The sequence below is a fragment of the Lathyrus oleraceus genome, chromosome 3 (assembly GCF_024323335.1).
Source record: "Lathyrus oleraceus cultivar Zhongwan6 chromosome 3, CAAS_Psat_ZW6_1.0, whole genome shotgun sequence".
Classification (NCBI taxonomy): Eukaryota; Viridiplantae; Streptophyta; class Magnoliopsida; order Fabales; family Fabaceae; genus Lathyrus; species Lathyrus oleraceus.
In genome coordinates this window covers 141495855-141519009 of record NC_066581.1, presented here as the reverse complement: position 1 = coordinate 141519009, position 23155 = coordinate 141495855, and the positions used below count along the sequence as shown (strand labels likewise).

Here is a 23155-nt window from a genome sequence, read left to right as displayed (position 1 = left end):
CTTTAAGTGGGATGTTTCCTCTTGCAATTTAAATGCAAAATCAAATTAACTAAATAAACTACCATGCCCCTGGTCAAGATTAATGGTTTTAGTTCCGAAAGAAATACTAACTTCAAGGATCAAAGTGGTTGGCTAGGGATTAACTTCTTATCTCTCCGGTGTTTGGGGATTTGAAACAATGCCTTACATCATCAAAAAGGTTTTCTTCAAAAGCATACCACAACAATTTCAGGTGTTTCATTTTCATCCTCCTCCTTCCAATCTTTGTTAACACAATTGTTTGATAAACAAAAGCGAATGAGAGAAGTATTTTTTTGTTTTTAACTTAAATGAAAAATGAGTGAATACAAATGGATTAATTCAAAAGATGCATAAATATTTCATTAATTTGACCAATTCAAAGAAAACAACAATGCTTAAAAGCAACTAAACAATCAACATTCAAGGAAATTACAAAAGAAATGTTGAAAGAGCCAAATGATTTCCAGTTTAGGGAATTGACTTCTTTAAACTTGATTCATTAGCTTCGGGAGACACCCCTTGAGGTCTTCACACTTATCCGGGCGATAGGTTGACGTTCACCACCAAGCTTCCTTCTTGAAAGGCTATGTACCTATTGTCAATTAACTGTTGTACTTTTGCTTTGAAAGCGTTGTAGTCTTCAATTGCATGCTCTTCTGATCCGACATGATATCCACATTGCATATTTGGGTCATACCCGGGTGGGTAAGGTTGTGGAACCGGCTTAAGAGACTTAGGAACCACCAACGAGTTTTGAATCAGAGGCTGTAGAAGTAGGCTATATGTCATGAGGATTGGATGACGAGGAGCATTTCTTCTTTCCAAGTTATTTTGATGCCTAGGCTGATTTTGATGTTGATTTCGATATCTCGGGGTTTGGGCTCGTTGATTTGGATGAGGAGCAAACCAGGATTGTTGGTAATGAAGACCAAAAGGTAGTGGTTGCTAGTATGGCACTTTGGGCATTGCTAACTGCTCGTTTTCAGCCACTTGAAGGTTGGGATCAATAAGCTTTTTGACTTTGGCACGACGATCTTCAAATTCTTTTCCTTCAATCTCATCATTAGACGCGATCCTCTTGGATCCACTACTCATTTCTCCCTTGCTTCCGTTGACATGGGCCGTGACATTGGAAATCCAAGGCGATATCTCAATGCTCTTACTGGAAAACAATCATATCTCGTTAGCCACATCATTGACCTCTTCCTTGTGGTACAAAACCTTGAGGGGTTTCAGGGGTCTTTTTCCTTTCTTATTACCAGTCCCTGAAATCAAGATATATGTACTTGATCCTTCCTCCTTGAGTGTTGGTGACCTTATGTCAATCAATCTTTGCAGCTTGAACTTAAAACTCTTGCATTCCTCGATGGAGTGTCCCATTGTTCCAGTATGGTATCCGCACTTGACCTTCGGGTGGTCTTCTTCAAAGACTAAGCTCTTTTTGTTAATCAGCTCTCGTACTAAGGCTTTCAATGCTAAGCAAGAATCCAGGCCATGTCCCACTGCCCCTTTATGGAGTTCACATGTTGCATTTGGATTGTACCATGGCAGGTACAGTGACGTAGGTGTGAGAGCTCGAGGGGTCACCAAAGCATTCTGGATCAACTACGGGTAGAGCTTGTTATATGGCACCGAAATCGGGTCGTTATGATCCTTGTACCCCTTGTTCTGATTCTAATTTTTATTCTGAACTTGACTTCGGTGATTTTGAAGAGGAATAGCTAGAGGATGTTGATGATGATATCCTAAGGGAGGGCCATATGCCGGTAGATGAGGAATTGCCGTATAGAACTGCCCTTGACTTGGGGTAACACCAGATGGATGTGGAGCAGTAGCTCCCTCTGTTGCAACAATGGGTATGGGATGACCCTCTTTTCTCAATAAGGCTTGTAGTGTTTCTAGGACCCATCCCATTTGGCTCTTCAAAAGACTGAGTTCCTCCTTCAATGCTTATTGACTTTTTCTTAGCTTGTCCATCATCTCTTGAGACATGGTTCTTTGTTCTAAACGGGTGTCGGGAATCACTTTGCTGATCATGGACAAAGGATGGATGAGTTTTTTGGTATTTTGTCTGGAAAATGACATGCATTCAAATGAGATGCAGATGCGATGGAATATGGATGAATGCAATGTAAGCCATGTATACATTTTTTTTTTCCAATAAACAGGTTCAAAAGTCTGAGGTACGGATGAATCTGATTGCTTTCCAAGAATAAGTTATCACCAGGTATGATCTAGGGTTATAAAGGTTCCCAAAGTCATGGATCCACAAGACTATTTGCTGCCTGCGGCAACTTACTTGTCGGGCGTCAACTCCATCCAAGGAATCTACTCTAAGTGAGGTTCTCGCATCGATCCAACGAGAAATTCATCTCACAGACCCACACTATGCAACCATCTTTCCTAGTTGGCCAAATGATTAAGGTTCTACAAATGGTTCTCAAAGTCATGGATCCTGATGAATATATCGAAGCTTACGACAACTTACTTGTCAGGAAACAATATCCTCCAAAGGATCTACTCTAAGTAAGATTCTCGTACTGACCCAACGAGAAATTCATCTCGTGGACCGAAACTACTCAACCTTGTTCTATCTTATGTGTTTACTTGAGACTCGGGTAAAAAGTCTTCCTCACAAGATTTGCAATCAGAGTATCTAAGTACCAAAGCATGGTAGAACCAACACAATAGATTATATTAATATGACAATAAAGATAACAAAATAAATAAAGAAAATCCATACAAGTAAACAAACAAAGGCACACAAATAACCTAACTATGCTTGACTCACTTAGGGAAATCACATATCCCCAACAAAGTCGCCATCTGTCGTACCTTGAAAAATGAGAACACGACGCTCACGAAGTGCAATCGCACGCTCGCGAGATGGACTGAACAAAGTCGCCACCGAACTTTATTTATTCCTAAAAAGGGAAACGGGAAATATCGATAAAACCCAAGAAAGAGAGCGAAAATGATATTGGTCGTCGCAACCAAATCAGGGTTCAGGAGTCGATTACGGAAGGGGAGGGTATTAGCACCACTCACGTCCGGTGTACTCAACGAGAACCATTAGGTTAGTTGCGCATTAGTGTTAGCTTAAAAATGTTAGCCTTTCTCGAGTTATTACGAGGGAAAGAATAATAGGATCAAAAGAAAAGAGAATACATTTTTGGATTTTTTGCAACGAAGGGGAATATATCTAAGTTTTTTATTAATGGGCCTGACAAGATTTCACAATCCTGCTCCTACGTATCTCAATAGAGAACTCAAGACACATATAGTTCTGGGTAGAAAAATGTTTATTTGTTAGCCGATTTTAGCGAAAGCTACATTGTATTAATCGACGAAGAATATTGTTTTACCAAAAATAGGTGAGAAGCAGACGTTTGCATCACATCGAATGGATTTACAAATCAACATTCGGGAAAATGTCATTTATCTCAACTCAACAATTGTGAATGAAGCATTATTTTGCATCAACTTAAGACAAAATGTCTTTCATTTTTGAAAAGGTTTTAAAGATCGCACGGTGGCGATATAAAAAGAGTTTGATTGGTTGAAAGTCTTTTTGGGTTGGAAAGACGAGTATTTATGACTTGCAAGCTCTTACAACTTGAGTCTAATACTCGGGATTACATCTGGACCTATCACCCAGGTAATCTTTTTCTTTCAATTTTCTTGAGAAAAGAGTTTGAATATTTACAAGTGTTTTAAAGGGAAAACGAACACTTTTGGCTTACAAGCTCTTACAACTTGGGCCTAGCATTTGAGACTGCATTTGTACCTTTCATCCAGGTAGTCTTTTTTTTTTCAATTTAGTTATAAAAATGGTTTGAAGTGATTTGAGGATAATTAAAATGTAGACAAGTAAATGCGAGCACACAAAAAGAAAAGAGCTCATTGTAAGAAGGCTCAAGAGTAAGTCATGTGTCCGGAAGTAAGGCGAAATCAAAAACAACTGAATTAAGCTCTAAGCTAAATTAGAGTGGATTCATGTAATAATTACTCTAAGAAGCCGAGCAGAAAAAATCTATGCATCCAAACAGTTCTCGTAAGTTAAATGGAATTTTAACTTCAAATTCGTGATGCACTTGGAACCAATGGAAAATTAATAGAATATTCTAATTATTAATTAAAATATATTAATCAAGTTAAAATAATCAATTAAACAAATAAAATACTAACTATAATCATTTAATAAAATCAAGATAAAGAAAATAAAATAAATTAAATGGGTTAAAGTGAGTTAAGAGGAGGTGTTAAAAAAAATGGGCTTGAAAGCCCAAAACTATAAAACTAATTAAAACAAGAAACAAACTAAAAAAGAATATACATAAAATGAGGAGAGGGGGCTGCTGGAATTTTAAATCGGAAAGAGAGGATTTTAAAATTTTCAAGATATCCCAAGCCATTAATCATGTCGTGACATGTGGCATAGTTATTGTTTTTTTTTATAAAAAAAAGGACAACCTCTCATGATCCCTTCTCTCTTCACGGTTTCACATTCATCACTCTTTCTATGCCATTTTTCAGAGAATAAAATAAATGTAAAGGAAAACAAAGCTTCCTCCATTGACCCTTTCTCTCTCACATTTAACAACATAAAACTCTCCTCTCTAACCAATCTTTCTCCATAAAACTGACTTGTGGAAAGAAAAGTGTAAAAATAACTCAAACCTATCCCCACACTTCCTCTTGTTCATATCTCATTCAAAATATCAAACAAAATGAAAATGAAAGTAAATGATGAAAAGGATAAGAACTATAATAACAACGGATTCGTAGTGCGAGGTGAATGACATGAAGGTTGTTGTTCAGTTTGAGAGATTTCATGAGGATGATGGTTTGTGAGTTTTGTTGGTAAGGTGTGAGGTTATCAATGTTAGTATGTGGTGAGTGTTTGTGAGGCGAGTGGTAGTGACGAGTGAGGAAAAGACCTATGTAGTTGTTGTTGAAAACAAATATGTTCTTATGAGTGTTTTGAATGTAATATGAAGGATAACATGAATGATTTTAGTGGTTGCGTGAAGGTGTATGGAAGCTGTCCAAAAATCGTTTCATGTGGTGTTTAGAAATTTCCATTAGGTGGTGTAAGAATAAAGAAAGAAGAAGAAGAAAATGGAATGGTGTAGGGATTTGGTTACTGTAAGACCAAAATGGATGTAACATTCAAAATGAAAAGAAAGTTCATTCACCTGTGATTTTTTCTCTTCCTTTTTTCAATTCTTATGGCCCTATTTCATTGAGAGAGATATTATTTCAAACAAATCTCATATGGGGGAGGCGCCGTTTGTTGGTTATTGGTTTTTTTTCTTCATTGCATAACATTAGTATATATAGGTGCTACTAGGGGTTCTTTTATTTATTTTTAATACCAACAATGCCCTTTAAAACTATTTTTGAGACAAATTAATTAGAAAGAAACTAAATCAAATAAAATAAAATTATTCTAAATAAACAAAAATGAATCGAAACAAAGACATAGAAAATTCTAATTAACTGTTACGAGCATGTTGACAAAAATATAAAAATAAACGGACTCAAAATGAATAAAAAGTGGAGCGTAAAAATGTTCGAAAAATTAAAATGAATGCATCAAAATGATCAGCGCGAAATAATCATCTCGGAAATATACAATGTTTGAGCCAATTTTGAAATAAAATTTGACCGGTTAAAAGGCTCATACTGACCAAAATGCGACCGAAAAATTAGTCTAAAAATTAAAACGAACACGTTAGGTTAAACTACGCGAATCATAGATTAATAAAATTGACGTCTGCAAGATCGATATTGAAACTTTTTGTCCGCTAATTTGACGCACATTTGAAAATTGATTCAACGGATTTGCCTGTAGATCCGAAAATTTATTTCGACTGATATTATAGGTATTATGCGGTATATAATGCATGTTATGTTATGCAGAGATGCAACAACTATGATGAATGTATTGAATCGGCCATTCAGGTCAAAATCAGGGTGTAACAATCATTAAATCACATAACAAGATCCAGATTACAAGTTTACATACAAAATTTTATCTTTTGACGTACAATTGACTTTTGGTCAACTATTGACTTTTTGATCAAATAGTTGACCAAAGTCAACTACCTAAACCTAAACCCTATCCTAATTTTTCCTTCATTTACAAGTCATTCAAGATTTCTTCATATGCCATAGACTTCTTCATGATTCATACCTTGAATCCATGTCATGCCTTGTTCTCTGCCTTGCCATTTGATAGCCCTTGCCAAATTCTTCATGATCATTGCCTTATCTCAAGCCTAGCAATCCATCCTGCAACAATAGGAAGTAACAACATTATTCACATACTCAAAAACATGTTTCATCATAATACATCTTAGTTTATCATTCATGCCTTGGTACTAGCAAGTTAAGGCTACCTACACATAATTGCATAACTCTAACACAAATATTCCATGACAAGTTCTACACCAATCAAACAATCAATAAACATGGCCTTAACAACCTCACTAATTATGACAATCTATTAACCATATCTAACAAATCAAAATGACACAACATGCCATGACAGTCAATTATGTTTCCCAAACTCTAATTCATTATTCCAATTTAACATCACCTGCACTATTAACTAACCAGTCTAACTGTAACTAACATTTTTTCAATTTCAATTTACTACATAACATTAACATAATACTAATAATCCCCAACAATCCAAGTAGCATAACAGTTTCACAATTACTTCAAACTAATACTTAATTCAAAATCACAATAATTCAATTCATTAACAATCATCATTCAACTTTCTATACTAACAAAGGCATAATACAATTCCTAATGGTGTTCAATTAAAATCACAATTCAATTAGTTCCAAATCATTCATTAAGAAGACCAATGCAACAAAATAACACAATCCAGGTTCAAATTAACCTCACTTCCACTAACTTTCATCACCACCAACACTTAACCAATTTAACATTCTTTTCAAGCTGATTAACAATCCCTAATTCTAACATAATTACACTAACTTTTTAAATAAATTTAATTTACTCATCAACAGTTCCATTTTTTTCCAGTTCATCACATTGCAACAACTTTTCATCTTAACAGTCAGTTATACACCAATTACTAACCAACTAACAAACAAATCCACTTTAATCAATTCATTAACATCTTTTATGCTGAAGTAGGCTGAAAAAGGAATGAATGAATACTGAAAATTTCCTTTCTCCCTTGGGCATTCTCTCGTGTGGGCCTCAAGGCCAATATGCCCATAATTTTACTACACAACGCCCCAAATTTGCTCCCTTCACCCCTTTCTGAACTCAACAAGGCAATGACAACAATATTGGGCCTTCACCCAACAGGCCCAACGTCACTCATTACTTCCCATACTCCTTTATGGCCCATGCACCTCCCAGCAGGTAGTTTTTTGATTTTTTTTTCTTTAGTTTTTTGCACACTTTTTTCATGCACTTTTAGTTCATGAAAAATAAAAAAAAATACTTAATTAAAACACTTGAAAAATAATACATGTTAATATTTAGACTTTGATTAATTAGATTTAGTTTTTTAGAATTAGTCCTTTTAATTTTCAAAGTAAATTCATTAGAAATTAGGGTTGGTGATAATTCCAATTTTTAATGTTTTTTTTAGTCTTTCAATTCAATCCATGGACTTAACTTATCTTAGCATGATCATTTGTCTTTAATTAGTTAATTAAGTTCATGTTTGATCAATTAATTACACTTGATATTGGATATTGTCTTAAACTTGTCTTGAATCATTGCTTGCTTCCCTTATTCAGTCAAATGATCATAAGTCTCTTGATCACTTGATTGGGTTAGACATTCACACTTGCAATGCATTGGATCTCTCAAGTTAATGCAAGCTTCACATTTAAGACTCTGAAGACTCTGGACATCAATGATTTGATCACTACCGAACTTCATCCTTCAAGCACAACAAAAAGACTATTCTAGTTTTGCAGATACTTGGCAGTTACGATGATAATTGCATGCCACAAGTCTTAAGTCGTGGATAAGGAATAAGAGGGAGTATTCCTACCCTTATTCTGAATATCTATGGATATAGGACGCCTGACTCAGTTGTTCTAAGTATTCATCTCGATTCATAGACTTTAGTGCAATTCAAATCAAATAATTGTCAAGCCTTCTTTTCCACAGATAACAAACAACAATTGTCATCAATAATACTTGTCTCTTTGGACCAAACACCATATTCTATTTGACATCCATACATTCTTTGGGTTAATTACCCCATGGTGAAACACTCCTCTCTAAACCAATACCATTTTCATACATTGCCCTGTGGAGCTCCATGCTCTGGCAACCTTCATGTGTTATCCTATATAGCTATTTGCTCTGGAAATCCTCATGCATTCCCCTGCAAGCTCCCGGCTTGATCAGGATTTTTTTTTATTTTGCCCCGTGGAGCTTCGTGCTCCAGCAACTCATGCATGCCCTATGAGCTATATGCTCAGGCAAATCATGCATGCCCTATAAGCTTCGTGCTTAGACAACCTCATTATGCCATATAAACTCCGTGCTTAGGCAAACCCTTTTGTAGGTCTTGATCTCCCAAATCTAGGCAAAGCCCTACAACTTTACATTGGCTAATCACCATTTATTGGTTAACGTTACACTCTTTGGTTCAGACACACCTACCTACGGATTCAAATAACACAACATTTGGTTCAAACACACAACACTTTCCTCATTTCACTATATTTTTTTCAAATCAAACAACATTTTTGCAATTCAAGCAACTATTTCTTTTTTTAATGCAAACAACTCTTTCCTTTTTCTTTTATCACACAAGCCTTTTTCAAAACAATTTTTTTTCTTTTTCATAAGTGAACTGTTATAGTCTGTTCCTTAGCAGACTAAAAGCTTAGAGCATCTGAACAAGGATCAGAATCAGCTAACGTCTATACACTTATAGGATACGATTATAATTGTTCCCTAAAATCAACTAACACATCTGTTTTGTCTACTCCGAACTACGGAGCTCTGATTTTCTCATTGCAGTATGAGAATAGGTAGGCACGAGGGTTCGAATCCTTGGCGAGCACACTAATTATAAATTTATTTTTCCTTTTCACAGGTAACCTTTGGATAGTAACACTCATTCACGCAAAGAATAATCAAAATGATTCCCCTTAAGTACAACACATGTGAGGGATGTTAATACATTTCCCTTGCATAACTGACTTTCTTACCCTTTTTTTCTTTCCTTTAGGTTTTATCGATATTTTCCATTTCTTTTGGAATAAATAAAATTTAGTGACGACTCTGTTTTATCTTCGAATGTGCGATGCGCTCTAATGAATTGGTTGGTTGATCATATGTAAATTGGATTTGAATCAACTCTATTAAAATTGCACTAGGGCAGAAAGAAGATTTTACACCCGTTTTTTATACATATTACACCCGTTATGATAGGGTGTAAATTCAAAGGGTGAGATATGTATGAAGAATTTACACCCGTTTTAAAACGGGTGTAAAAAGAGAATATATTACACCCTATTTTAGATTTAAAAAAAGGGTGTAATTGGTAGATATATACATTAAATTTTAAGACATTTACACCCTATTTAATATAAAACGGGTGTAAATTGTCACCTATTACACCCTGTTTTAGATAAAAAAAGGTGTAATTGGTAGATATATACATTGAATTTTAGGACATTTACACCCTATTTAATATAAAACGGGTGTAAATTGTCACCTACATACATTGAAGTTAAACGAATTTACACCCTATTATAATTCAAACGGGTGTAAAATGACAAATATTTACACCCTATTTTTGATATATCAAATGTAAAATATCTTATAATTACATTTAATTTTAACACATTTACACCCTATTTTGTGTATGAAGGGTGTAAAATATCTCAATTTTTTTAAAAATATTTTATTTGAAATTTCATTAAACCAAATATTTTTATATATTCCTGGATATTCAATAAAAAACAAAAATAACCAAAACAAACATTTCTCTAATCTTTAGAATCTTGCACCAAGTCATACATCAACAAAAATTGTATTCATGTAAGAAAAAAATTCAACCACTTTGTTCATGTAACTTGTACCAATAAATCATTCATGGAACAAAAATATATCTATATATAAGATCCACCCTATCAATAAAAACTGAGAGTTCACTTGTTTCATGATCCAAATCTAGAGAGAATGAATTTTCCTTGAGATTGTTAATCTTTTTGAGGTAATCTTCAGAAGCATCCATTTTTTTAGTTAAATCTTCAGTAGTCATAACCTTTGAGCAACTTCCGTTAGTGCTCGTACCCACAGATTCTACATGCTGTATCAAGTGAACATTAATTAAATTAATTTTTTTCTAATTTTTAGTAGATTAATTGTATCCAGTTACGCATACCTCTTTTATAAACATCTCTTTAGGCCTCTCGGAGCGGAGCTCCAATTGCATCTGTTGTAGGAGTTTCATTCCTTGTTGGATTTGAGCTCTCTCCTCTTGCATTTAAATTTACACCCATTTAAATTTTAACCCTGAAGAATATTACTCCATCAAATCATGCTGTGCTAAGAGGTTAATTGAGGTCATTGCAGGTTAAAGGCTTTACACAGTTCTTCATTCTTGTTTCAGTTACTGTTTAGTCGAAGGAGCCTTCTTCATCAAGCCAAATATCAACTAAGAAATCTACCATCTCCTGCATCAGCCACAAATCCATCGAAATTTGAATCAGTACATGGAAGAAATACGCGCAAAGCTTTCTACTCGGAAAGCTTAGTGTTGCCAAATTGCAGCTATAGTGGCGCTATAGCTTGACATAGTTTTAGCAACACGATAGCACCCAAGCGTAAAATGTATGAACATATACATTTTACTGCATTACATGTATTCTTTTAGACAAGGTTATTGAAATCTTACAGGCAATGGTATGCGCTCCGCAAAAGGTTCGCTAGTAGAAAGCAGATCTTCATATGATGTCGACCAGCTGAAATAAAATAAATCGGAATTGTTACCAATGATTGAACCTTTCATCATGACTGAACCTTCTGTAAATGGAAAGAAGATGAGCTGGTTTGACATATACCTAATAATTGGATCCTTAGGTGTTCTTGGTGAATTCTGAGACTTATCGCCGATCCACTTTTTTCTATTCTCATGCCAAGCATTTGCAGCTGCATTATATCTTCAACATTAGGTTATAAACAACAGAATTAAAATGTTTAAAAGTGAACAAGAGACAAAAAATCAAGATAACGAGTGATTAACCATGTTTGTGAAAGCTCACCGTGATTGACAAAAGTGGAAGTTTGCTTTAAATTCTGCTTCACATGATTGGAATGAAAGTATCTGTAGGTGTTTTCGCTTGATCTTTTTACTTCAATTGCAGATTTAGAATGCTTCAAAGTTTGTTTCCCATTGGAATGCGTAGTTTCAGCACAAACCTCCATCGCGTACAATGATAATTCTAGGATGAATACTTATAATTATATCCTTCTAAAGATTAGAAGTACCTCTCCAAGCTTTGTTACAGTTATTGCCAGTTGAATGTCACAGGATACGAAAAGAACCAATGCTTGTCAATCGTTGCAGCTGCGTAATGAGAAAATAGCTTTAATAGGAAAAACTACACAATTTCTTATGATAAATGAAACCTTAATCACAAGGACATTTATTTGCATAAGAACCAATTTATTGAGTATAAGAAAATACGAAACCTATATTTATTTGCATGATATAATATGCTTGTACAAAAGGATACTACCGAAGATATATAGACACTTAAAAATTGTAAAGATATGATAGAATCAAATGTAATTAGAAGATCGTTATGGAGTCCGGAAGAACTCCGAGGGTAACAACGAACCAATGCTTTAAGACAGAGACACCACATCTCCACCCTTAAAACATTAGGTAAATGAGTCGTCTCGTTTATATATCCGACATTTTACCCAATCCCCTTCAACACCAGGATCCATCTCCCCCGCCCCCCATCAAGTCGAACCAAGACTCAAATACCACTTGTTGGGGAGTCTGGAGGAGTGTAAGGAGCAATCTCAGACCAACGCTCCAAGACCACAAAAGAGAAGAGAAAGACACAACATCTTCACTAACATATTTAGACACTAGATATTCATGTCACCTCTCTTATACATCCAACATTTCGCTCATTCGTAATCAACGTGAGACTTAACCGGTCAGACTTGAACTCTGCGGAAACATATAATTGCGTAACAAACTTCTAAAACAACTATGATTTAAAATTGAAACTAAATCTAAATTACATCAGTAACCGAAAAATCTGTTGCAAGAGATAAGATTAGACAGCATTAATGTTAAGTCAACAAACCACCAACATTGAGGCCCCTAATTATCTAATCTAATAATCCAAAACCTTATAGACTATTACTCTCACAACTAACACTCGAATTTCATTAATTAATTCAACCAACTTTCTTCCAGATCTGAGATATAGAGAAAAGTGCAAAATAAATTCATAGACCAATCAAGAACCCGCATTTAAAATGAGCAATAAAATTCAAGCCTGTGTCGGTTACAAATGTACTAGTATAATAAAAACAACACAACTTCATATAGAAAACAATGAATCCTAACTAACATGCACACAGGAACATAAAATACAAAGCAAACAACAAAGAAAATGCATAAACTTTTTCCTACAGTGACTACTGCATTCAACAAAACAACTTCAAAAACAATAACCCTATTGAGATCTGAATCCGAATCAAGAAACAATCAAACAAAACACAATCAAAATTCAAAACAACAACAAAAACTTAAGACTTCTTGATTATATGTCTTCATTGAAAAAAAAACTTACATGTTTGACCAAGTAGATGAATCGACGGAGAAACCGAAGAAAAACACTATTATGAAAAATGGGTTTGCGTCCAAACAAGCATTCACCATAAGAAATAGCAAAAGGTGCAATCTTTTTTCACTTCTGTGGGCGTGTTGCAACTTGCAAGTTGTTGTCTGTAAAAAAAAGTGCTTTTTTGAATATTCGGTTTTGTGGATTTTGGATAATTGAAGAGTTGTTGGACGGTAGAAACGTGTAATAATTGCAGAATGTCTATATTACCCACTACCAACCTCTGGTCATAGTAAGATGGATAAGGATAAAAAAGATTCTTGAGGGGCTTTTGGTCATTTTGTTGTGTTGATAACAACCACATGCTTTTTGTTTCCTTTAACCACCATTGGAAAAGGTTTGCATCATATTGTAAGGACCAATAAGAAAAATTATAATTGCAAATCAAGATAATTTAGTTTTTAAACAATTTTTTTAATTACATAGCATAAAAAATTAGATAAAGTTATCCATAAATTAAAATGTATTGAAAATAACTAAAATTTTAATTATTTCATAAATAATTTTTTTAATTGAAACAATGAAATATTACTATATATAAGAGAATACAATATTTATCTGGATCAGATAAATAATTAAATAGTATAATAAAAATAATATTAAATGTAAATAATTTTTTAATGTTGATTAATTATAATTATTTTATAAAGATATTTAGATTCCTTCTAAAACAATAGTAGGATTTGAATCTTAAATTTATGAAATTTATAGATAAAAAATTGTGCTTTTTTATCCTAGATCAAATTGTTAAAATAAAAGACAATAACAAATATTATTAAACATGTGTAAAAAATAAAGTTGTGATAGTATATTAATGTATATATGGATTAAAAAAATTACATTCAGAATACATGTTAAATTAAATACATTTGACAAGCAAATTTCTTAAAGGTAATCATTTCCTTTCAGAAAAATATATATATTTTTTCTTCAATTTCATCTGTTGTAGGAGTTTTATTCCTTGTTGGTTTTATTTTTAAATTTACACCCTTTTTTTGAATATCAGGTGTAATATAGAGTTGATAATAAATAATATTTGAATTTACACCCGTTATTTAAAAATAGGGTGTCTATTGTTACGTACTAAAATTCAAAATAAGACTTTATTTACAAAACTGCCACCGCATTTGCTTTTTACACCCGTTTTTTGTAAAACGGGTGTAAATTTACAAATTATATTATTCTTTTTGTACTAGTGTTGTATTTATGTTTGTGTGTATGCTTGGTGGTGTTTTATCATATGATTAGCTAATTTAATCATATGCTTAATATAATTGTTTATAATTAATTGGAAATATCCATATGTAACAAAGTTTTCAATTCGGTCATGTACCTTAGCGTAAGAGTTTAAATTGTGAAGGGATAACTTTTATTTCGTACAGAGATTAGGGGTCACATTATAACTAGTTATATGCATTGGAACACAAGAACATATTAACCTTAGCTAGAACAATTAATCTGTTAAGTCTGCGATTACACCTTTTTTGTTTGTTTGTTTCATTCATGGTGAACTGTTGATATCTAGATTTCATAGATGCAGCCAATTAATTTCATAAATCTTTAATCCTTTCGGTATGATTTGGGTGTTTGATTAAGATTAAAAGGAGCTATAATTCAGATTATTTTTTATAAATATTCTTGTTTGATGTATTATGCATACCCTGCTACTGGAATGCTCTCGTGTTTGTCAATCTAAGGTTTCAAAAATTGCAGTTTCTTCCAATTCTGCTATGCTATAATAAAACAATCCATCAATATCTATATCAATATCTATAGAACTGATACCTCTGAAAAAATGTGTTCCGATCATTGACATGTGTCAGTATCTGATACTGATACATGTGATAATGTTTAATTTTTTTTTTTTTTAATTATTAATTATATCGACATGTCAATTTTGATGATGTGTCTTATATTCGTGTTTGTGTCAGTATTTCATTAACCTCAATAGCCTCTGTTTAGAAACAATTTTTACTAAATAGCATAAAAGGTTCATCATTTGAAGGCTTGTGCTTCAAGAATATTACTCTTCTTCGTGAATATGTCCCTGGTTTCACTAATGAGGTGTTCCATGTTCTGTGTGCTGAGTTGCAGAACAATGGCACTTCATCATGGTGTTAACTTTGTTGATTTACTGTGTGGATTATGAATAGTTTAAAATATAGCAATATTGAAAGATTGCAATAATGTTTTACACTATATGAGGTTAAGCCATTGATATTAAAGTTGTAATTATATGTGAATTTGATCTTGGTCTCACTTTGTTTCTTAAGGGTTGTTAATTCCAAAGAGGGAATGAAGTGAATATGAATGTCTTAACAAGGCTATATATTGCACAAAGTGTCATGAATAGTAAGAGTAGTGATTTCATCTTAACATAGTACTCTCTCAATCTCAATTTACAACAAAAATAAAATAATATTATTTATTTTAAAAAGTATGAGTATTGTATAATAATTTGGAGTGTGGTATTTTGTGTTTTCATTGTAAATGATTTTGTGAAGAAGATGCAAAAATATTGATTATCGATTAAAATGAAAATGGATGAGTTAATAAAATGTTAATTGTATTAAACTTATATGGGGTATTTTGTTTGTCTGGATTCAAATCATAGTATTGAATATGTGAGGGTGAGAATTTTTCATGAAAATTTATAAATTTATTCTCATGTAAAAGAGTGAGGATTTTTTTTTCCTAATGGAAATAAAAAATAATCAATTATAACTACTCCATTTTATATTATTTTAATATTTTTATTTATTTTAAAATTTTCAAAATTAAAATTCAAAATATTCCTTAGAATTTAAATAACTTGCCAAACAAATTAAGGTGAATTAAATTTTTATCAATAAAAATCTTAAAAATGATATTCTCAAAATTATTAATTTAATTAATCAAACAAACACACTCGTAGGATATAAGAAAATTTGGAAAAGTCATTTTTATCCTTGCCTATAAGTTACATGCACATAGGGATAATAATATATCAGACCGACCTACAATAATATATAACCTAACATATTTAAGGTCATACATATTTAATAAATAGGCTTGGCGTTTTTAAAAAACTATTTAATTAAATATGTTAGGCTTAGACTGTTAAAAAAATTATATTATGTTGGCCTATATACTCATCATAATTCTTAACATAATTCTTTCGATAATTCTTTACCGTATATTCGTATAACAAAACTCACCGTTGGATTGAAAACTATTATCATATAGATCATGTCTGTAAAATTTAAGATCAATCAAAAATCATTTACCATGTCAACGAGATGCATAAAAACTAACGTCTTACAAAACTTCATGAAAACCGTTAATTTTTATCATTCTTTTTAACAAATCAAATTATTTTTGATTGATGTAAAATTTAATAGATGTGATCTATATAATAATAGTTTTCAATCCAATCGTGAATTTGTTTTACGGACATGGAATGATGAGTTATCGAAGATGTCATGTTACAAAGTTTGACACCTTGGTGTCATATATATATATATATATATATATATATATATATATATATATATATATATATATATATATATAATTGGAATTAGAGTAATAATGATTAACCAAAACATACATGCTCAAGAAATTATAATATATGATTTAGGCACGAAAATCAATCATTTATAAAATTAAAGGATCGATAAATTGATTTTAAAAAAGCTGGATCCATTGAGAAAAATCTCTTTGACGACAATTCTGAAACCCAAACGTTGATGGCTTTTATGGTTCTTCCTCAACCGGTACCCTTATGTCTCGAATTCTCTTCAAATGGAGAGAATGGATAATTTATTTGTGTACGGTATATTGAGGACCATAACCTATATACAGTATGATGGTTAATTAGGTTTCTCATTATTCTCAAATGGATCATCTTGACATTCACTCATATTTGAGTCCATACCCATTTATTTAATTAATTAAATAATTCCTACATAAAGTCTAAATAACCTTTTAACATTATTTGATCACATAGTTATTTAAGGCATTTTATTTGATAAAATAGCTAATATAATTAAATAAATATATTTGACCACATAATTATTGGAATACTAATATAATATTAAAATATTAACATATTCCAACAATCTCCCAGTTGGTCAATATATCTTAATAATTATATCATAACTCTTTAGGCACACATCTGAATGATACTTATCTTTAGATTTCAACTTTACACTCTGGTTCCCCTCATACATCAATAATGGGACTACCGTGGCTGCCGTCACTAATATGTAACTTGACATAACCTCGACGACCACCATATTAATGTACTTGATGACATAAATCGATATGGATGAGTGACATGGAAATTTCATGCAATGTGATCTCTATATCATGCATATTTCCAACTGGTCCTACTTAAGTCTTTAGTGAGATCAAATTGAAGTTTCTTAGGTGCAAATCAAAATCACAATATTTGCACATAACAAAAACTTGATATTGTTATAACAATAATACCTCATAAATTTTTTTTTCTGCAGAAAATTAAACATAATGTAAAGTTTGTACCAAAACAAAACCAAAAACATAGAACATAGAAAAATAAGGAAAAAACTCCCACTAATCAAAGGAAATCTCAAAACCAAGACCCATGTGACCAACATGCCCATGAAAAGCCTTAGGTGTGAAACCTTTGGTTAGTGGGTCAACTAGCATTAAGTTTGTCCCTATATGTTCTATCAAAATTTGCTTCTCCAGAACTCTTTCTTTCACAATAAGATACTTGATATCAATAAATTTTGATTTTGTAGCTCATATTGTCGTTCGAGTATGACATATATGCATTATTGTCACAATAAACCTTCAAGGGCCTTTCGATGCTCCCAATGATGTGTAGGCTTGTGACAAAGTTTCGCAGCCAAATTGCATGATTTGATGCCTCAAAGCAAACCACAAACTATGTTGCCATGGTGGAGGGAGCCATTAAAGTCTATTTGGAAGACTTCCAGGAGACAGATTCTCCAGCCAAGAGAAAGATGTAACTAGATGTGGAACGTCTGCTATCCAGGCATCCTGCAAAATCTGAGTAAGAATACCCAACGATCTCCAAGTTATCTAACTTCCGATAAGTGAGCATAATCTATTGTTCTCTCCAGGTAGCGTGTTACACACTTTACTTCTACCCAGTGTTGCATGCCAGGGTTGCTTAGATATTTTCCAAGAACTCCTATAATGAATGCTAAGTCGGGACAAGTGCAAACTTGAGCATACATACGACTTTCCACAAATGAAGCATATGGAACCTTATGCATCTATTCCTTTTCAAGATCCATAATGGGGTACTATTTGAGACAAAACTTATCTCCTTTAGCAACGAGTGTGTCTCCAGGTTTATTATCTTTCATGGAGAATCTATCAAGAACTGTATCAATATAGCTCCTTTGTGACAATCTTAAAATACCTCGAGAACAATCTCTAAGTATTTGAATTCCTAAGACAAGTGAGGCGTACCCAAGATCTCCCATCTCAAATTTATTTGTGAGAAATCTCTTGGTTTCATGCAATTAGCCTATATTATCGCTTGCCAAAAGGATATCATCTACATATAGTACCAAGAAAATGAATTTACTCCCACTAAACTTTTGGTATACACAATTATCAACTGGATTAGCCTCAAAACCAAATGAGGATATTACTTGATGGAATTTGTAATACCATTGACGGAAAGCCTGTTTAAGACCATAGGTGGATTTTTTGAGTTTGAAAACCATAGACTTTGGGTCTCCTAACACAAAGTTTTATGATTGCACCATATATATTGTCTCTTCAATGTTTCTGTTTAGAAACGCGGTATTTACATCCATCTGATGCAACTCTAAATCAAAATGAGCTACCAATACCATCATGATCCTAAGAGAGTCTTTCTAAGAAACTTGAGAGAAAATCTCTTTATAATCAATTCCTTCCTTTTGAGTAGAGCATTTTGCGACAAGACAAGTTTTATATCTCTTAATGTTACCCTTTGAATCTCTTTTGGTTTTAAATATCCATTTACAACCAATAAGTTTCTTTCTTTCAGGTAATTTAATGAGATTCCAAACATCATTGTCAACCATCGACTTAATCTCATCCTTCATGGCATCAACCCACTTAAGAGAGTTTGGACTCCACATAGCTTGACTAAAATTGATAGGATATTTCTCAATCAAACCAATGCCATCCTCACGTTCCTGAAGAAATATAATATAATCATCTGAAATTTCACTCTTCCTCTCTATAGTGGATCTTCTTAATGGTGGCTCTTGAGGTTGTTGAGTTTGAACTATAAGTGGTGCTTTAGGAAGAAACTCAGTATTATCTTGTTCTTGAGGGATGTTAGGAACAACATCATTGTTTATTTCAGGATCTATTTCAGGAACAAAGATAGGTACAAAGACTTGATCATTGTGAGAAACAGTTTCTTCATCAAAGGCAACACTCCTTATGCTCCTGTCCCCTCCAAACTCTATATCCTCAAGGAATCTTGCATTTCCCATTTCAAAAATTTTCTAGTGATGAGATTGTAAAACTTGTACCCATAAGAGCGTTCATCGTATTCAATAAAATAACAACTAATTGTCTTTGCATCCAACTTACCTTCATGAGGTCTATAAGGCCTCGCTTCAGCTGGACATCCCCAAATATGTAGGTGTCTAACGTTAGGCTTTTTCTCAGCCCAGAGCTTATAAGGGGACTTAACTACTACTTTACTAAGTACTCTATTAAGAATATAAACTGCGGTATTTAATGCTTCTCCCTAAAATGACTATGGAATAGAATAATTACTAATCATACTCCTTATGTCCTTAAGAGTCAGGTTTCATCATTCTGCAACTCCAATCATGCTGGATTTTTCCGGCATTATGTATTGTGGAACAATTCCACACTCATAGAGGAAAATTGCAAAGGGACCTGGGCGTTGTTCCCCTGATCCATCATATCGACCATAGTATTCACCACCATGGTCGGATTTGACAACTTTTATTTTCTTTTCAAGTTGAAGTTCGACTTCAGCTTTGAATGACTTGAACACGTCCAAAGATTGGGATTTTTGATGAATCAAATACAGGTAGCCATACCTTGAGTAATCATTTATGTGAAGGAGAATAGCGATCCAAAACGCAGCGGAAATTAAAATTTTCTCCTTTAGAGATCCTTACGAATGGTCATGATCAGTGATAGAATATTTACCTCTTTGTGACGATTGAAACCTTGGCGCAGATCTCTTGTGACAATCAAAACCTTTGATGCAGATCCACGAAGCGATCACGAACGTTGAACGATGACAACGTCTCTACTCAGTCCATATGAACGGATTCCTTCAATCTCAGTGCTAGCTGGTACGAGTGAAGGCTTTGAGTGAGAGAGAGAGAGAAAACGAAAATAATGCAACCGCAATTCATGCTTCTGCACAAGGGTTCTATTTATAGAACCACTTGTGTGGGCTTCAAGCTAAAAGCCCACTTAAGTGTATTTTGACCCATATCTTATAATATGCCCAAAATCACTTAAGCCCATGGTACCTTACCATATTTCGTATTCTACTCAAGTACACCGTACCTTACGATGTTCTATAATCCACTTAAGGGCACCGTACCTTACGGTATTCCTTAGTTACTCTATCTCTCATTAATCCGTCCTTTGTGTGTGACCCTGTAGGTTTTCGTGACGCTGGCAATTATATTAAATCACACATTTAACATAATAAACAGTGAGCGGTATTTAGCAACACATCACTGCTACCCAAGTCACGAAAATGTCACGTGATCTGACAAAACCTCCTGTGATAATAATTATGTGTACAATTACCCTTTTGCCCTTATGTCTATATTGAACACAAGGCATAGACCGTGTCATCCTTGTCCAGTTCAATATTGGGCCCATAGACATTTATCCTGTTACGCAGGATTGACAAATTCCATGTAGGACACTCATGTCCCTCAACATGCTTCGTGGAGTACCCATCAACTGTCTTTATGGTTATCCAGTTACGGACAACGTTGGATCAGCAATAAAGCACTCGACTCTACATCTAGGATCCATAGTGGTTTCAGGTCGAAGAGTGGTATACACTATTATCACCATGAGAATAACTTATGACACTTTGCATAACTTTCTATATAGTATTCTCATAGCGGGTCAATCCGGTATAAATATTACTCCTAATATTCATACTTATGTTTAAAACTTGATAACTCTTTATCCATGATCCATGAGATGTGATCATCAGTCTACAAACATAATAGTCTTAATGCTTTAATGTTATCCCACTTCACATTAAAGCTCGACTACGGATACTTTAAGAACAGTGCCCTTATGTTTAATGTGTTCTCATGATTAAGTCACACTTAATACATTAAACGGACTATCTATTCCAGGGACTTTATTAATCAACCATAATAAAGAAAATGCCTTTTATTATTAATAAATAATTCGATACAAGTACCAAAAAAGTATTGGCCTCTAGGGCTTACACCAACAATCTCCCACTAGCACTAGAGCCAATCAGGCATACCCCTTATGCCCATTGATCTAGTATGGCCATCATGCTTCTGCTGCGCAAGAGGCTTTGTCAATGGGTCAGCTATATTGTCAAGTGTAGGTACTTTACATATTTTCACATCTCCTCTATCTATTATCTCTCGAATGAGATGATAACGCCTAAGTATGTGTTTGGATCGTTGGTGAGATCTAGGTTCCTTGGCTTGTGCGATAGCACCATTGTTATCACAGTAGAGACCAATGGGATCCACAATGCTAGGAACTATGCCAAGTTCACTAATGAACTTTTTGATCCAAACAACTTTCTTTGCTGCACTTGAGGAAGCAATATACTCGGCCTCTGTTGTAGAATCAGCAACTGTATCTTGCTTTGAACTTTTCCAGCTCACAGCGCCACCGTTTAAGCAAAACACATAACCAGATTGCGATCTAAAGTCATCCTTATCTGTCTGGAAGCTAGCATCGGTGTATCCAATTACAGCCAACTCTTCCTGACCTCCATATATCAAGAATGAGTCCTTAGTCCTTCTCAAATACTTAAGGATATTCTTGACAGCTACCCAGTGAGCATCACCAGGATCAGATTGGTACCTACTGTAGCGGTGTATTCGTCGCTATATGATTTATTGATTAAACCATAAGCAAAGTATACAATGAATCGAGTCGCCATCGCACTTTTATTTATCCTAAGGACTGGTTAAAAAGCGAACAAAAACCTAAGAAGTTTTACACGTAGAAAACCAATAAAAGATCAGAGAGTCTGGGTAAGGGGTAAATTACGCAATGGGAAGGTGTTAGGCACCCATCACGTCCTAGGTACTCCTAGGGAGCCCTTTTCACACTTGTTGTATAAAAATGTTTATTTGTTTTTGACATATTGTGCAAACATGAATGGGATGATGAGAAAAGAATGTACAAGTTAGTTATTTTTGTGTTTGAACGGATGAACCCGTTGCCTACGTACCTTCCATCAAAGGTAAGGATCAAAACGCCGTAGTTCGGCTAAAAGATTTCCAAAAATTAGTGAGTTCAATTTTAAAACAAGAGCTAAGGCTTTTCATTACCAATGGGAGAAAACTCAACCTGAATTCAACAATCCACCATGCAAGGACGGCTTCAACATACTAGTGAGGGGTTAACCCTATGATAAGTATGGAAGGCTTACAATCAACTCACTAAGGATAAGGTAAGATTTACATCAACCATTATGGTAATTGAAACCTATGGCTAATGTATGAAACATATTAACAATGGACAAAGCCACAAAATAATTGAATGTGTGAAGTTAATTGATTATGAGTATTCACAAAATATGGTCAAGATATGATTAAGATTGATTCAAAGTGTTATGAAATGGAGTTTGAAAAAATCAAGGACTTAGGGTCCAGGTTTCTAATTTGAAAAGACATGAAAATGTTTGCACAACAAGTCAAAGTTTTTGAAAGCAAAGTGTGAAAAGGTTTAGGACAAAGAGGGTATGGATGATGGAATGTAAAACTTCTTAGAAAGGTTCACCTCTTGAAATCATATAGAAGATGATTCAAGTGTGTCCTTAGGAATAAGCAACAAAGCAAGCAAATAAAAGCAAGGTGATACCGGATGCCATCAATGGACTTATACCAATCTCACAAACAAAAGCGGATATCGGATACCAATAAATGGGTTTACACCAATCTCCTAAAACAAAACAATGATACCGGATGCCATCAATGGACTTATACCAATCTCACAAACAAAAGCGAATA

General features: G+C 33.8%; 1 protein-coding gene across 3 annotated transcripts; it reads right to left on the bottom strand.

The window, feature by feature from the left end:
- Nucleotides 1-9998: 9998 nt before the first annotated feature.
- On the bottom strand, nt 9999-13047 carry LOC127125844 (uncharacterized). 3 transcript variants are annotated; one of them, XM_051054680.1, is made up of 6 exons: nt 12864-13047; nt 11310-11614; nt 11109-11196; nt 10943-11009; nt 10430-10721; nt 9999-10354 (listed from the first exon to the last, which is right to left on the bottom strand). In XM_051054680.1, exons 2-5 carry the CDS (start codon nt 11470-11472, stop codon nt 10665-10667), a joined length of 375 nt encoding a protein of 124 aa, XP_050910637.1. In that variant the 5' UTR covers nt 11473-11614; nt 12864-13047; the 3' UTR covers nt 9999-10354; nt 10430-10664. The 3 variants fall into 3 exon arrangements, with proteins under 3 accessions (XP_050910637.1, XP_050910638.1, XP_050910639.1); XM_051054681.1 differs by lacking the exon at nt 12864-13047 and adding an exon at nt 12165-12752; XM_051054682.1 differs by lacking the exon at nt 12864-13047 and adding an exon at nt 11889-12153.
- Nucleotides 13048-23155: the final 10108 nt, after the last annotated feature.

Coding starts and splice junctions, on each gene's coding strand:
- LOC127125844 (XM_051054680.1), bottom strand. CDS start 11,472: ATGGAGGTTTGTGCTGAAACTACGCATTCCAATGGGAAACAAACTTTG. Junction 11,010..11,108: donor CCTAAGGATCCAATTATTAG/GTATATGTCAAA, acceptor ATTTTATTTCAG/CTGGTCGACATCATATGAAG. Junction 10,722..10,942: donor CGGAGCGCATACCATTGCCT/GTAAGATTTCAA, acceptor TGGCTGATGCAG/GAGATGGTAGATTTCTTAGT.